Source organism: Triplophysa rosa, linkage group LG13, assembly GCF_024868665.1.
Source record: "Triplophysa rosa linkage group LG13, Trosa_1v2, whole genome shotgun sequence".
Classification (NCBI taxonomy): Eukaryota; Metazoa; Chordata; class Actinopteri; order Cypriniformes; family Nemacheilidae; genus Triplophysa; species Triplophysa rosa.
In genome coordinates, this window is record NC_079902.1 from 13,663,787 (window position 1) to 13,680,509 (window position 16,723).

At 37.5% G+C, this 16,723-nt stretch overlaps 1 protein-coding gene across 3 annotated transcripts in view; it reads left to right on the top strand.

Moving 5' to 3' along the window:
• Positions 1-12,229, top strand: part of ebf1a (EBF transcription factor 1a) — a 126,524-nt gene extending 114,295 nt beyond the window's left edge. The window contains exons 12-17 of one of the 3 annotated variants that reach the window (XM_057349501.1): positions 385-450; positions 2,129-2,306; positions 3,230-3,409; positions 4,732-4,926; positions 5,567-5,638; positions 9,032-12,229. In XM_057349501.1, the coding sequence (XP_057205484.1) occupies positions 385-450; positions 2,129-2,306; positions 3,230-3,409; positions 4,732-4,926; positions 5,567-5,637 (690 nt within the window). In that variant the 3' untranslated portion in view covers position 5,638; positions 9,032-12,229. The remainder of the gene's footprint in view (positions 1-384; positions 451-2,128; positions 2,307-3,229; positions 3,410-4,731; positions 4,927-5,566; positions 5,639-9,031) is intronic. The other 2 variants (XM_057349502.1, XM_057349503.1) reach the window with 2 other exon arrangements.
• The last annotated feature ends 4,494 nt before the right edge of the window (positions 12,230-16,723 follow it).

The window sequence follows — 16,723 nt, forward strand, 5'->3', positions numbered from 1 at the left end:
GTAAGAATCTCTACAGTACAGTAGATGATGCACAAGGGTTCTTGTATGACTATACGTGCAAATGTTTGTGTTAGGGGTGTTGCGAGAAGCTCTAGACGATCAACCCAAAGGTCACATGTTCAAAACCTGACAGGGCGATCTATGAACTGCTACAGAGTTGCTGTACTGTTGTGCCCTTTAGCAAGACACTTAACCAGGATTGTACTTGAGGGACTGTCCTTTTAATAAATGTTCAAATAAAAAGTTCCTTTGGGTGACAAGGCAGACATGAAAGTTGAATGTAGTGCATTGGTTAATTGAATCAATCAAGGTGATTACAAAAAGGAGTTTGTGTTATTGATGTACTGTGAGCTAAAGTGCCCCCTTTCATCTTTTCTCACGTAGGAGGTGATTCTGAAGAGGGCAGCAGACCTTGTTGAAGCTTTATATGGGATGCCACACAATAATCAGGTGAGATACAAGCAAATACTATGGCAACGTGCACCAGCAGCACTACACATTTTGGGTCTCCTTAAAGGAATAGTTCACCCAATAATGAGAATTTTGTCATCTTTGCCTTTTGTGATTTCAAACCTGGATGACTTTCTTTCATCTGTAGAACACAAAAAAAGATATTTTGGAGAATGTTGGTCACCGAACATCGGCAGTACCATTGATTTGCACTGGTTTTGTGTCCACACAATAGAAGTAAATGGGTACCAGCAATTTAGGTTACCAACATTTTTCAAAATATCATCATGTGTTCTAGAGACGAAAGAACGTCATACAGCTTCGAAATCACAAGAGGGTGAGTAAATGATGATAGAATTCTCATTTTAGGTGAACAATTCCTTACCTGGCCATAAACACTCACGTAAGCATAGCGCACATGACTCTAAGAACTTTGTGTATACAAACAGTGTAAAAAGTAAGTGTAAATGGGTTTAAAAAAAAATCTTAAATCCATTTCTGAGCTTTAAGAGTGTCATCTGTAATATTCCCTCAACATGAATCCCCCAATGTAATTTCTCAAGAGCTCATTCTCATTGGTTAGGAGGAGCACAAGGGCATCTTCAATGTTAGATCAGTTATGAACTGAGAATGGAGGGCACATGCTCATCGATTGCAGGGTTGAGCAGGAGAGCAGCCGTACTGAATTATTTAGGCTGGCCAGTGCACGAACCACTCAAAGAGCTCCCTCACTGGAACCCCTATCCCCTCATACACATGCTCTTGTCATCTTTATGAGGGTGAATTATGATGAGACCCACCACAACGTGCAGTCCTCCCCCATCGACCCCAAATGATGAGCATTTCATTCTATACCAGATTGAGTATAGTTTTAGTTTTTTAGTGTGAATAGTAGAGATGCGTTTATGTTTTGTACTGTCCATGCAAAGAATTTGAGAAATATTTCATACCTGTTTTTATTTAAATACTACAAAATACAGTGCAGATAAAATATAAAAAATATAAGGTGCGTCTGGGTGTACGTATCTGTTTTTCTCTTATGGTGTATAATGGGCCTGTATATATGAAGAGTTTGGTTCCAAAATGAGATAACTCCGTTTTAAAACAAATTCAAAAATCATGTTTTTTGTTATGTTATCATGTTGTTATTGTGTTTAATTGTGTTAGTTAGCTGTATTCTTTTCAGTTATTACGGCTTAAATCAAACCAAACCAACTGCACTTTGATATTAACTGGAATGCACAATAAAAAAGCCTATTTTGATTTATTATCAAATTTTGGAACCAAACTCTTCATATGCTTTATAAGGCTTTTTATTATGTATGTTTATTGAGTTATAATGATTTTTATGATTTTATTGTGATGGATGTTTTGCGTGATATTGTTATTTACTGCTGTTATTAATATAATGTTGTGAAGAGAAAAAACAATGTATTTTGATGCTCACAGCACTATAGAGTCCCTTAGTGTACAATAAAGTCTATTTTAATATCATCACCCAGGCACCTTAAAGCTCATATCTGAACTATTGCATATTTACATATACAGCTATGCCCTATTAAATCATCATTTCCCAAGTTGCCCCATTGCTTCATTTCATAATTTGGCCACTCATTTTCTTATTATCGTCCCTCTAATCATGTCATCTATCTAATCCTTGCTGTGTTGATCCCCACAGGAGATCATTCTGAAAAGAGCAGCCGATATCGCAGAAGCGCTCTACAACGTCCCACGGAGTCACAACCAGCTGCCGGGTTTAGCCAACAACTCAGTGCACACGGGCATGATGGGAGTGAACTCTTTCCACAGCCAGCTCGCAGTCAATGTGTCCGAGTCCACACAAGCAGCCAATCAGGGTGAGAGTCCATTTAACAAATATGTAGTTTTTCACACGTTTTAATACGTGTGCACATGCGAGTGCAAAACAAAGAAAGGCACAGCTGCAGAAAGAAAGAACGTGGTGCTTAGGGAAGTGGGCGAAGATGACAGAGATAGACAGTGTACAGACAGATACAACCTTTCAGCAATGTTCCCTGAACCTCCAGGCTCCGTTACCTCAGCACTCCTCTGCCTCTGTGACAGTGAATGATTTGTGTAAAGTCAGCAGTAATCTATCAGCGCTGTGATAAAAGGAAGAATGAATAGTAAGCAGTGCAGAGATGAGCGCTGCCTTTGAACCAGACGGTAGGGACTCCTGCAGCGAGAACTTCCTGCTGCTTTCACCCATGTCAGCGTTTAATATTCTGATGCATATTTATACTCCATATAGTCTCCTCTTTGTCTCCTGTATCATACTGACACATGCATGTGTTTTAAAAGGCACTTACTGAAAAGCAGGAGATACATTATATTTTAGACGTGTGGTGTTAATATCTGTTTTGGCTGATCTGATCTTGAGTGGACAGTGCCGTTGTAAACATGACCTTTAAAAATCTGGTCACTTTTATCACATTTGGAAGGTTTGAAAACACATAGTGTACTGTGAATCGTGTAATATGTTTCATACATCCGTTCCATACATATGCATGCACAAGACTCCATAGAACTTCTCTGGGCATCAATATGAGAAGAATTCATGAGATCACAAATCTGATCACAAGACATTCACGTTACTTTCAGGTCAAAATAAAAATCTGTCTGACCACTTGTGATCAGATCATCTAAATTATTTCAGGAGGTGCCTATTCCATACAGAAACTGTAATGTGTCTTTTTTATATTAAAATGTAAATGTTGTTCCTCTCGTCTGATTCTCATGTGATTCTGTGTTTGTGTTTCAGGTTTCAGTCGAAACACGAGCAGTGTTTCTCCTCACGGTTATGTGCCCAGCTCAACACCCCAACAGAGCAGCTACAGTACCGTCTCCACCAGTATGAATGGATACGGTAACACAGGCATGAACACGTTGGGAGGATCACCAAACTTCCTCAACGGCTCTGCTGCTAACTCTCCTTATGCCAGTGAGTAATGAACATCTCCTAGCTCTCTCCTTCTTTTACTCTCCCTTTTTTCTCTCTCTTTTTTCTTTTTTTACAAGGCTTAGCTGATAAAAACATGTTTAGGATTATTTGCATATCGAAATCAGTAGGCAGTAGTTCCAACCAGAAATATGTTTCAGCCTTCGAGAGGCTAAATTAAAATACAAATAGAGGTATTCACAGGCAAATGTATTAATGTATTATTGTACTTATCAATGAGAAGTCATGAGGTGTCAAGAAACGTATGAGTGCAATTACCTAAACAAAAATGCTTATACAGTGGTCTAAAATTACAGTAAAAAATCCTAAAAATGTATTTGTCAAAAGATGTGTGACTCCTGACAGAGCCACACAGCAATCTCTGTTATTATGTCTGTTTCTTTAAGAGGTGAAATGAAATCCCCCCACCCTCTCTTGTCTTCAGACACGATCAGAGCCTGTCTGTAATGCTTAGCCATTCGTACAACACCAATCTTCTTGTGCGGCTTCTAAATTAAAGCGTCTTAATTAAATCAATAAACTAATTGCAGGAGAAGCAATTCAACTTCGCTACTTTGATTCCGAGATGTTAACAAGTATTTTAACAGGCTCACTGACTCCACGCTGACACTTTCAATCAATGTGAGAGAGTGGGCTTTGGGCTCCAATTTTCATTAATTGATTAGTTAGGCCTTCATAAATGGATTATGACACTATCAGGAGAATTTACTTGGAGGAGTGCCATAAAATTTAAGCGTAGAATAATAACAACAATAAAGGTAGACCAGGATATAAAAGAGTGGCAGAAATACGACAGTAGTAATTGTAAAATCGTTGAGGGGGAAAATGCTCTTAGTGTATTAATAGACAAGAGGAGAAGCGGTGGGGTTGGGACAGGGGAGGGATGGTCCTTTATGTTCTGTGACCAGGAACCATAAATTTCATGAAATGAACCTTATGTGAACAAAGATTAATATAAATATATTTTTATTTAGTCCTCTAACTTCCTGTATTGTTTTTTATTTGTTACAGTACCTCATAAAACAATATTGTTTCGATATTCTATTCTATTCCATTACCACATTAAATCATTTTTATTTAATTTATCAAGTCACCTTACAAAATATCATAATCTGCAATTGTTACAAATATCAATGAAATCTGATTTGACCCTTTTGTTTTCATGAACAACTGTACACGAGAACATTCTCACGGTGTATGTTTGGCTCAGGTGTTCAGTCTGTCTCTGCTGTCTGCATGTTGTAGGACTGTGAAGTATGTTCTCACCTCTCACTTCTCTTCACACTTCTCATTCTCCTCATCAGTCGTTCCTTCCAGTCCCACTATGGCCTCCTCCACCAGTCTTCCCTCCAACTGCAGCAGCTCCTCGGGCATCTTCTCTTTCTCCCCGGCCAACATGGTGTCCGCAGTTAAACAGAAAAGCGCTTTTGCTCCCGTCGTACGGCCCCAGACCTCACCGCCCCCTACCTGCACCAGTGCCAATGGAAATGGCCTCCAAGGTGAGCGATACAGCCGAATATCCATCAGACATGTGAAAATTGCCCATAAATATCTAACACGAAATAAACAGGTGCTTCTGTATTTTGGTTTTGTTTACAATACTGGAAGCCAGTGCTGTCGATTTTTTTATTTCTGTGCAGGAAAAGGGGCCGTTCTTACAGGACGCATTCTGTTGTGCTTTTTCGTTGTTTAGTAAACGTAGACCGGACAGACCTCTCCTAACCTTCACATGTTTTCCAGTGTTTGTGTGTGTAAAAGATACAAGTTGAAATAGTTTAACTTTTCCAGCACAGAGATGTCAGTTTTAAAAGGCAATGATCATGTCGGAAGGATAAGCATTTTTAAATACTGCTATATATAGACAAGCAGCATTTACAGTGCCCATGAACGCATTTTTTAAATCCAAACATTATGCACACAAAAAGCGTCCTGTGCAAGCTCTCCCCTCAGACCTGCATTTCTTTTTTAAAGTGTCTTGATTGACACCCATCTAACACTCAGACAGCTGTCATTTTGTCCTAACTTGCAGTAATCTGTTTGTATATTTGCTCCTCTTTTTTGTACTAAAGAAATAACTCTCTCTCTTTCTGTTTCCTTCATCTTCCTCCCCCGTCCCTCTGCTCCCTCACTCTGATCCAGTAGATCAATCCTTTGTGGACTCTAGCAAGTACTCCACCGCCAGCTCCCTGCAGGGACTGGCCTTTTCCTGAAGTACGTTACACCTGTCTTATACTCTTTCTTCATCATCTTCTCTTTCTCTCCATTAACCCATCCGTCAGCGCATCCTCTTCATACTGCCTCGCCCTCCTCATGCTCACTCACCGGGGCCAGCTGTGTGTCGTTGAATGCTTGCCATATGCGTTTCATTTCCTGTCTGACTTCCTGTTATCTGTGTCAGCTCCTATCCTGGTTTAGTTGTGGCTGTGGGTGCAGTATACAAAGAGTTCTGTCAGTTAACAAACCGTAAGTCAGTTAACATTACCTTGAATTAAAAATAATAAAAGGGTGAAACTCATGAAGTAATGTCTCATCTCACACGTGTTTAATCAATTATATATACAATATTATATATGTTTTTATTATATTTTTGTGTGTGGCTTGTATATTTATATGTATATATAAACACACAAACATGCATGTATATATTTAATAAATATTCATTTTTATACATAATATAAATTATATTCTAATATAAATGTACAGTATATGTATGTATGTAAAGATTTGTTATATTTACATGGATGTGTGTGCATTTATATATACATATAACGCATATATATAATGTATAAAGACAAACATTTATTTTGGAATCGATTAATCGCGATTAAACATCAGATTTTTTTATGAAACAACTTCTGATGTTAGGGTGAAATGTAACCCAGACTTTTCCAGACAGAATACGTGAGACTCACCCTAACCAATAGGACACATAAGAGAAACCCCACAACTGTATTACTGTCTGACGTCAATAGCAACATACTTTGACTGTTATCTGAACAATGCCATTATCATCTTACCAATATTCATGACAGTTACTCTCTATGTAGCATTTTGCCCTGAGCGCTGATCTTAAATATCTCGACATCACACTGAGACAATATAAAAGTAATTGAGTGTTTGAGGCAGACATTCCTTATCTGCGAGTGTGGAGTGCTTCCTTTCTGTGTGTTGATACGCACTCGGCACTCTGACCCGATTGCCGGTCACCACTCATTTTTTTCTCCATTCCAAATGAGGCAGAGACACTCAGGAAATAACCCAGGAATTAGAGATGACGGACCAGAGAGAGGAAATCAATAGGAAGCCAATATGTTACATGAAAAATCTGGTACAGTGATGTGGTCTGCTGAGGAATGGAGAGAGAAACACTTCTCGGTGCTCATGGGAGTTTCTCTCTCGGCCAATAATGAATAGAACGGAGACAAATGTTGGACTGAACGTACAGTTGCTTAATGTTTGAGAACAAAAATTATTTATATAAGCTGAAGCTATTTTTGTTTAAGTGTTGGCAACCAAGTTAATTTGGGTCAGGCTGTGTATACAGTGCGAGCACATTTTATTAGTGTTGCTGTTTGTTTGTAATTGTCTCGTAAAAATGATGTTCGCAAAAATGTGTGTCAGTCCCCAAAGGCACATGCAATAAACAATAAACGCTCGTAGAAATGCAGAGGCACTGTAAAAAAAGGTTTCATCAAATAATAATAAATACAAATATACTAGTTTTATTCAGGGGAGATGTGTTATTTAATATGACTGAAGCCTTTGGAATATAATACATTAAACCTGTTACAATCATTTTAAGGTTTGTATTTAGAAGAAATAGCTTCATAAAGGGATAGTACACCCAAAAAATCTTGAAGTGGATACAGTGAAAATGAATGGGAAACGAGTAAAGCTGTGGTCACCATTCACTTTCATTGTGTAGAAAAAAATGGATAGACATCATTTTTTATGCTCCACACAAGAATTTGGAACAACATTTTTCGAATGATCCCTTTTAGGTAACAACTGCACCTTATAAATTCTGCACCTTACTGAGTTTGTCCGCTACACTCATGCTATACATGTACACGCTTACCCAAAGTCCCGTCCTTTGACTGTAAGAATATCCCGAATGTCTCCTGCAAACCTATACAGCTTTGTCCTCAAGGGAGAGAAGCATTAGCTAATGCGTTGCAAAGCCGTCCTATAGTGTTATCACTAATTGGATTGATGAATTGTTCATATAATGGCTCCCTGATGGGAAGACTGATATACAGCCTGTAAAGCAAGTCACTATTTATCCTGACAATGACTCCAATTAAACACAGAGGAACTGCAACCTCCCTGGATCATACAGAATAAAGATTATTCTCAACCACTCTCTGGGAATTGTACATCCTTGTGATTAATGTACAACTTCGCCATGATCGAAAGCCTGGAGAATTACGGCTGAACAGGATCAGGGTCCCCTTAACATATTATTGCTTTCATTTAGACTTTCTCTGTCCCTCCTTCTTCAGCTGATTGAAGCCATAATTTACCCAAAGCGATAGTCTGTTTGTTTAGATGTGATCCATTTGTATTGTCTTCCATGTATTTTGTTTTATCCAGAGTGCCTCTTTTTATTTATTTCCATATACACTGGCCCCAAAGTTTTTTGGACAGTTAAGTCAACGCCATTACACTAAACATAAGGGGCATGGACAGATGATAATGATATTATCACTTTTTCACTTATGTTAGATCTTTTCTCAGAACAAACATTTTACAGTACAATGATTTTTAGCCAACTTCTGGATTACATTTTTTTAACTTCTATCTCTAACACACTATAAACTAAAATATCTACACTATTAAAAATAAAGGTGATTCATGATCCCATAAAATAACTTTTTTGTTTTAACGGTTCCACAAAAAAACTTTAAATCCGAAGAACCTTTCTGTTTCACAAAAGGTTCTTTGTCGCGAAAACAGGTTCTTCAGATAATAAAAAGCCAAATGAATACATTTATTCTTGAGTGTGCTTTAAATCTCCAGATACTTTGCACACACTTTAATTAATGTGCTTAAAAGGTTCTTCACAGCGTTGCCATAGAGGAACCATTTTTGTTTCCACAAAGAACCATTTAGTCGAAGGTTCTTTAAAGAACCATCTCTTTCTTACCTTTGTATAATCTGAAGAACCTTTTTAGCCACAAAAAAACCTTTTGTGAAACAGAAAGGTTCTTCGGATGTTAAAGGTTCTTTATGGAACCATTTAGACAAAATGGTTCTTCTATGGCATCAGGAAGCACCTTTATTTTTAAGAGTGTAGGGCCACTGTATTCACTTCAGTCAACTGCATGCTGTTGCACAACACCTCAGTAACTGTTTAGGGAATGGTTTGAATGGAAGAAATGTTTATTTCAGAGGTAGATTGCAAACACCCTCTCTTTCTCTCTTTGTGCCAGGTTGGCTGTGTCTTGTTTGTTCATATTGCTTGAGTGGGAAATGTTCTCCAGATGCTTAAACAGCTTTTCTTTGGGGATTATTGCATGACAGATGAAACCAAACAATCACATGGCTTACTCTCCTTCTCTTTCTCCCCTTCTCTTCTCTCTCTGTCTATCTTCTCATGACTAGTGATCCAAGGGATGATTGTTCCTCCCATGTAGGGGCTTCTGGGCTGCTAAAGAGGCACATTTGATTTCAGCTCTTGCCAGAGAATCTGAAGGCAGTTGCTGGTGGAGGAGAAAACCGAACTTTCGAAAACTCAGGCCTTTTAAAAAAAGGAATCTCTTTTTATGGGAAGGTGTTTGTTTTCTTTTGTTTTTAAGCTACGTTCTGGACTGCTCAGCAGAAGGACATTTCCCCACGTACCCATGCAGAATGGAGGGATTGATCTCCTTTTGATTTTATGGGCTTTTTTGATGAATTTAATGATCATATGCCTTTTTTACGGACCGTATCGTGTATGACAAATGTGACACTTTAGGAGTGGGTGCGCCACAACGTTTCTTGAGAGCTGGCTGTTGTGCAGCAGTGATGAGCGATGGCGCAGATCTCTGTTAACACTGACCTGTGTTTTTTATATAAAAACAGATACATTTCAAATTGTGCAAAATCCAAGACACACAAATCTCAGAGTTCAGAAATGAGAAGATGTGGGCCAACTGCTTGAAAACAAGAGGGGGGAATTTTTGCCCCAGGGAGAAGCCAACAAATAGTTTGCCATAATTTTGTTTGTTTTGTTTCAAAGTTAAACCATACTCGCCATACTCAGTTCTGTATCATAATTTTCGAGCGAAGAGTCAAACACGAAGCATCTGGGTACCAGCCGGGATGGTTATGATGTACGAAAGCTATTTAAAAGTTATTAAAAGCTGTCATGCTCTAATTTTTTTGTGAACTATTCGCTCAGGCCCAGATTTTTTCTCAAAGAGATTAATCCTGTTGAAATATGAATCCACGTATTTATGCTAAGGCAAATATTTGATAAGCAGAGATATGCAGTAAACAAACAACTGTACTGAAGGAAAAGGACAAAAACCCCCAGCTGCCATTTCATGTTCTTTAAAAATCTTATGAATTGTATGCGTGCTCAAAGAATGTGATGACATATGATGACTTTTTATCTTTGTTTTGCTTTGTTTATGGAAAAATTTAAACTGTGATATAGATTTGATGTGTTTGGTTTGCTGTGTCGCTAATGAAGGATGTAGGTAAAATGAAGTGTATCAGAGCAGACTGTTAAAACAACCCCCCGTCTGTTTCTTTGGCTTGATTTGAGGGACATGACTTGAATTTGGCAAAATATGTTTCAACACCACTGTGTAGAATGCTCTTCAAATGTGTCAAACACCCAACATACAGTATAGCAGTTTGATTGGCTAAATTTGGTGGTTGTCTATTTTTGTAGATTTACTTTCTGTTGCCAAAGTCTTTGTTTTATTTGTATTTATCTCAAAATAGCTTAAGGCAGCTTAACAACACTGATAATGAGTTCATGTAATAAGTTACAAAAATCTCACCAACATCAGCAAACTACAAACAAGAAACATGGATTCTGGACAAAAGAGGGGAATCTCTGTAAAATATCCATATAAATAATGTATGTATATCCTGACTTTGTATATTTCTTTTCTCCCTAAAGTTATTTTAAAATACTTTTTGTGATCTGTTCACTTTCATCACCCAGCCTGGTTTTTATTGTTCATGTCAGCATTTTGGTCCATGTTTTGTATCACGTTGCTTGGCTTCCATTTTTTAAGTTCTTTTCGTGAGAAAGTCATTGTCTATTTTTGTATAATTTGTAAGTTAAAAAGCAATTGTTTTCCTTTTGGAAATTTTTAATGTATGGCAAAAACGTAGCATCTCACAGCATTTAGTTATGTAGATTTTTTAAATATAAAAATATATATATATATATGATGAATATATAAATCTATATCTTTTTTTCTTCGAGGCTTACAGAATCTGTACTATTGTAATAATATGCATGGGCTCTTCTATGAGAGTGATGGTTTTATTTTGTGTGTCAAATCTTGAAGGATGTTTGTTATACTTTATTCCCTGTTTCTTCTTGTCCTTTTTTATTTATCTAATTATTTATGCCTGCTTATGGATCTGTCTATTCCATTTTCTCTTTCGCGCATATCAGTACCAGCAGTATAGATGCCTTAACAATGCAAACCCATAAGCGTAAAATCATTTGTACAGATCTCAGAACCACCACCACGGTATCCACAGAGTCACTTAAGGGAATAGCATTTTTATCAGCGAAAAGCACAAATTGGTCGTTTTTACCTAAAAGCAAAGACTTTTTTGTCAAATTTCACTTGTTTGTATGAAGGATAATGAGAAGGAACTTTGTATTTGAAGAGAGACTTTATGTTTCAGACTTTATGTTGCAGCATTGGGTTGTGGTTTGCACTTTCTCCTTCATTTAAAGTAAAACGCTGCCTTTTAATTTTATTTTCGTTTGTGATGTTGTAGTAATGTCCGCCACGTTCAAGTTAAGGGGGAAGCTAAAAGCCATATTCTACAGTGTCACCATTAGCTCTGAAGGTGAAGCTTTGATGATATTACACTTTAGCTGGAGGTGCACGTAACCCTGCGTGCTCTACAGCGCTCTATAAGGTACAGTCGACACATTTCTCACCCCGAGCGAGATGACTAACATCAGAGCACAATGCCTCGCCCCCGGGGCAGAGGTGCTGACGCCCAGTCTGTAACACTGTCTCACATCAATTCTCTTTCTCGGGCCTTGTAACAATATCGCCAATGGAACCATGAACGTTTAAGCTTCAGGGCTCTTTCTTGAATGGTTTAAGTAGTGTCATTCTGTAGCGTGTGTGTCTGCATTCTGCCATCTAACATGAAAAGTGGCTTTTAATATGCCAGTGTGGGGTCTATGTGCGTGAGGACTTTTTAAGCAAACAGGACTGACGATGGAGGCCCGTTTTGGCCACTTCTCTAATGTTGTAAGCTGGATTTTTCTTTTCATGTGATTTTAATTACAAATGCGGCTGTTACACAATGATTACTTTGTTAGTGGCTCTATCACAGCGATTAAGATGAGCCTCTGATAAAGCAACAAGCATTTGATAGGAAACAGAACTCTAACCAAAAAGCTGGTCTCCTTTTTCTGCCTCCTATTTCTGTGTTTGTTTGTTTGTTCGTTTAATTTTTGACTGGATACACACTGAACCGTTCTATTGATAGGAAAACTCAAGACAAAAACTACTGTATAGATTGTTATCATTTTTGATGAAAGTTGTAAAATAACTTTTCAAAGTTCACAATATTAAATTAAAGTTCTTCTTGTCTGTGATTTGTGTTATTAGTCTTTTGTGTTTCTTACGCTGTGTGGAAGTGGGAAGCAGATGTTGGGGGCATGTTAGGAACGTAGACATTACAAAAGTACCCAGTGTTTTATTTTTGTACTGTCTCATCACCAACAGATGTCTGATCAGTAATTATCTCATGGGAGCGATCTCTCGCTGGGCTCAGCCCACTTTCCGTCTACCCCTATACGCAACCCACCGATTCCCCTTAAAGTAGCATATTTTAATTAGCCCCATTCATTAAATTATTATGTACCTGATAGCATAATGAATGTGGGCTCAGACTTTCGTAAACATGTTAATGATGGGCTCCTCAACTTATTAATTGAATTCCACATTGCATTTAATTGACTCATCATTTGCATTTATGGTCATCAGCAAAAATGTATCTCTTTTTTTAGTTTGCATATTTAATTTAAGATGCTCTTGATCTGATTAGCTTGTAAAAGTCACTGGCGGGATTCTGCTGACCTGATTGCATGAGGCGAACTTCACCCCAGCACACGGCTCGAAAGAGAACTTCAGATGACCCAGAAACATTATTGAAATGCTTTTAAGTTTTGATAGTTTATATCATCAGCCACTAAATCAAAAGACAAACTGGGTTCATTAGAAGTCAAATCGGTAGTTATAAGTTAGCTTAAACAAAGAGAGTAACCAAGAATAAACATCACCAAATAGATGAAAAAATATTTTTGTTTTAAAAAATGTTTTTAAATTTCACCTCAACAAATTTTTAAATGTGTGTATTATGATTCCTGACGAATTATTGAGTTTTAATCTTAAAGGGACGGTTCAGCCAAACATGAAAATTCTCTCATTTCCTCACCATCAAGTTGTTCCAAATCTGTATAAATTTATTTGAACACAGAGAAAGATATTTGGAAGAATGCTTTTAACCAAACAGTTCTTGTCCACCATTGAGTATATCATAGTAGTTAAAATTGCTATATACATTTCTTTGTTAGGAGATATTTTGAAGAATGTAAGCAAACATGTCTGGGGCACGTTTGACTACCATTGCAATTTTTCCTATACTATGACAGTGGCCAATAACTGTTTGGTTACAAGCATTTCTCCAAATATCTTTCTCTGTGTTCATCAGAACAAAGACATTTACACAGATTAGGAACAACTCAAGGGTGAGTAAAAATAGTATTTATGGTTGAACTGTCCCTATAATTCAAATGTATGGATTCCAGCTTTAATTCATTTGCACCTCAGTGGTAAACTTACAGTATTTTTCATTTGGTGGCATCAGAAGCCACAGGTTGCTTTTAAAGCACTACAGTTCTTTCAATTTTTATTTAGCCGTCTGGTTTCAAATCCTCAGTGTTTCGTGTTGCTAATTGTTCGTTTTATGTTCGTATTTTAGTTCAGCCAGCTGCTGTATGAACGTAAGATGGCAGAACTTTAGATAGCCATTAGCTAATGGATTATTGAGAGACATGACCACCCTCCTCGTCCCCCAACCTTCAGTCTACACCCCGCAGTGAAGCACTTTGCAAACAAAGACTGCTTTGCACATTAAACATCCCAAGCAAATGATCATACAGCTCACTCTCTCTCCCCTCTCCCTATCTTTCTCTCTGTCTTCATCACTTAACCCAGGGGAAGGCTGTCTGGAAGCTAATGTACAGGAATGAGTGATAGATGACAATCTGAACAGAGGTGTGCGTGCATCTCTCCCCATCGATGTTGACAGTCAATGACAGAACTCTATCGAGCAAATCGGCTCTCTTCCAGCATTAATGAGTGTGCTGATTATTTTTATATGGCACTTGAAAAGCAGGCGCAACAGAAGAATAATGTATTTTATATAAGGAAAGGGCTATAAAATTATTGTAAATAGTACTGCAGATATTAAGCTTTGACAAAATATGCATAGCAGTAGACCTTATAAAGTCTCTGCAAAGTAAAAATGATGTTTCGACCACAGCAGGTAGAATTTTATTTACAAGGCATGTCATTAAATTGTTCATCGGGTGTGGACACTCTTTACTGCACAGAGGCCTGCTCAACAACCTTTAAGATTACCATAAAATAAAAAGGAATACATGCAAATATCCTTGCCTAAACCAAAAAATAAATAAATAAAGTTTCTCCCATGAGCAGGAATACAACGAAGAAAGGAGAGCTGCAAGAAATCTTTGAGAGGGAAAACAGGGGTCCCACTGGGGAGCTTGGGGAGAACGAAGAAAAGGAGAAAACAAGGAAAGAGAAAGACAAAGACGAAGAACTGAAGAAACCGAAAAAATGTTGAAAGAATAAAAAGCCACAAGAGAAAAGGAGAGGACGCAGAGAGAAACGGCGAGCGAAGGGTCTTCACAGCCTGTGGAGAGAATAGAGCGAATCGCTGGAGATCAGAAAGCAATGTTCGAACCAATGCGGGACAGAACCCAAAGAGAGAAGGAAATGTTGCCTGGTCCCTGAGCTTGGGGGTGCAGGTAGGGGGGTGGCCCTCCCGAGGGACCCAGGCCTGTCATCAGAAAATACAAAAACACTGCAGGCCGAGCCGAGGGGATTGTGGGATGTGGGGAATTAAGGGTAGAGGGGGTTGGGTCTCTGTTTCAGCCCAGGGCCTCTTCACACACACACAATGTAAAGTATAGACGCTGTTCGTCCTCCTGTGTGCCAGGCACTTAAGAGGAACGGAATGATACAAAGAATCCAAATGTGCATGACCTTTGCATGACTTTGCTGTTTTACTCATTAAGTCTTCAACAGGTCACAAAGGACATGTATTGCCGAAACATTATATGTGATGAGTGAAAATTCCCACTCTGAGGTGAAACAAGATGCATTTTTATTATCATGTCTTCATTGTTCATTGTTGTGGCTGTTTAATTTTACTTGTAGAATGTACCACAACTGACACCACAACTAAGGGACAGACATAATTTGCATGAATTATTTACATTATTTTTACACAATACCTTTATTTTATTTATCTTTATTTAGCTATCCAAAGTTTGAAAGATTTCAATAATATAGTTATGTTATAGTTAATATATAGTAAATATATAAGCCCATGAATTAATTTATAACAACCTCAGTCAGAAGATATTGTTGTTTTTCACTGTAGTGTCCTCATGTGTGAAAAATCTAACATTGTGCTTTTTATTATGTAGTTTTTATTGTGTTTTATTGTGTTAGTTAGCTGTACTTTTTAGTTATTATTACATAATCAAAACAACCCAACTGCAGTTTGTTTGATATTAATTGGAATGCACAAAATGTTATCTGTTTATTTTCAGGTTTAGTCAGTGTTTTTGCAAATGAACTCTTCATTTATTATGATGGATTGCTCTAACTGAAGTATGTGTCTGGGGTACATATTTAATCATGTTAAAGGTATTTGAACAATACAGAAATAATTGGTAAAGGCATAGCAAAATATTTTTGGAGTGTTTTAATATTTGTGCCGCATATATGTAACAAGCAAAAGGAAGAGAAAATGTTACCTCCATAGTCTTTTGAATAATCTGTCATAAGCAATCTTATTCTTACTTTTTGATTGTTGCATGTTTGTCCAATAACAGGGATGCAGGCTTGACTTGTAAAAGCCTTCTAGATTTTTTTCACTGTGGACAGTTCGCTCTAGACATGACTGAAGATTTACTGCTATTAACGTGCACTGAGAGAAAAGGGCAAAATCATAAATCAGGATTTACCTCATATTCTGCACATCAGGGTCCATCTTCAGCAGTTTGATCTTTGCATCACACGCTCACAGTTCCCCCATGATCAAGCTTCCACAAAGGCTGTGACTGATATTTGTTGTGGGCATTTTTAATGTAATGTATGTCACTTAAAACATTTGAGACATCATGGAAAGCTTTTGTTCTGCTGTAGATCTACAAAAGACTACAATAGTGTAATCAATGACCTTGTAACTAATACATCATAACCCATCTAATATAATCGGGCATTAACAGAACATTGAAAAATATATATATTTTCCAGTTGAAACAAAAAAATAACGTCAGCTTTTTTTCATATTTTATATATTTAGCCTTATCACATCTTTATCAATTCACAAACAGGTTAGGTGGTTGTTATTTTCTGATAAGGTTATGCACGGGCTAGTTAAAGGTATAGTTCACCCAAAAATGAAATTCTTTCATCATTTACTCACCCTCATGTCATTTCAAACTGAATGACTTTCTTCTCCAGAAAAAAAAATATTTTGAAGGATTTTGTATCATTGTATGGACACAAAACCACAGAGACATTTCTCAAAATATCTTCTTTTGGAATAAAGAGTTATAAACAGGTTTTGAATGGCATGAGGGTGAATAAATGATGACAGAATTTTTATGTTTGGGTGAACTATCCCTTAAAGGGCAATCTGGTGCTGCTTATCAGTAAACCCATCTTCTCCACTGTACATGCATTTTCCAAGTTCCATGCGAACAGAAATACAAACATGACACTTCCAATGTCCTACCCATGATCATCAGCATGACTGTCAGTAAATCTCACCTTA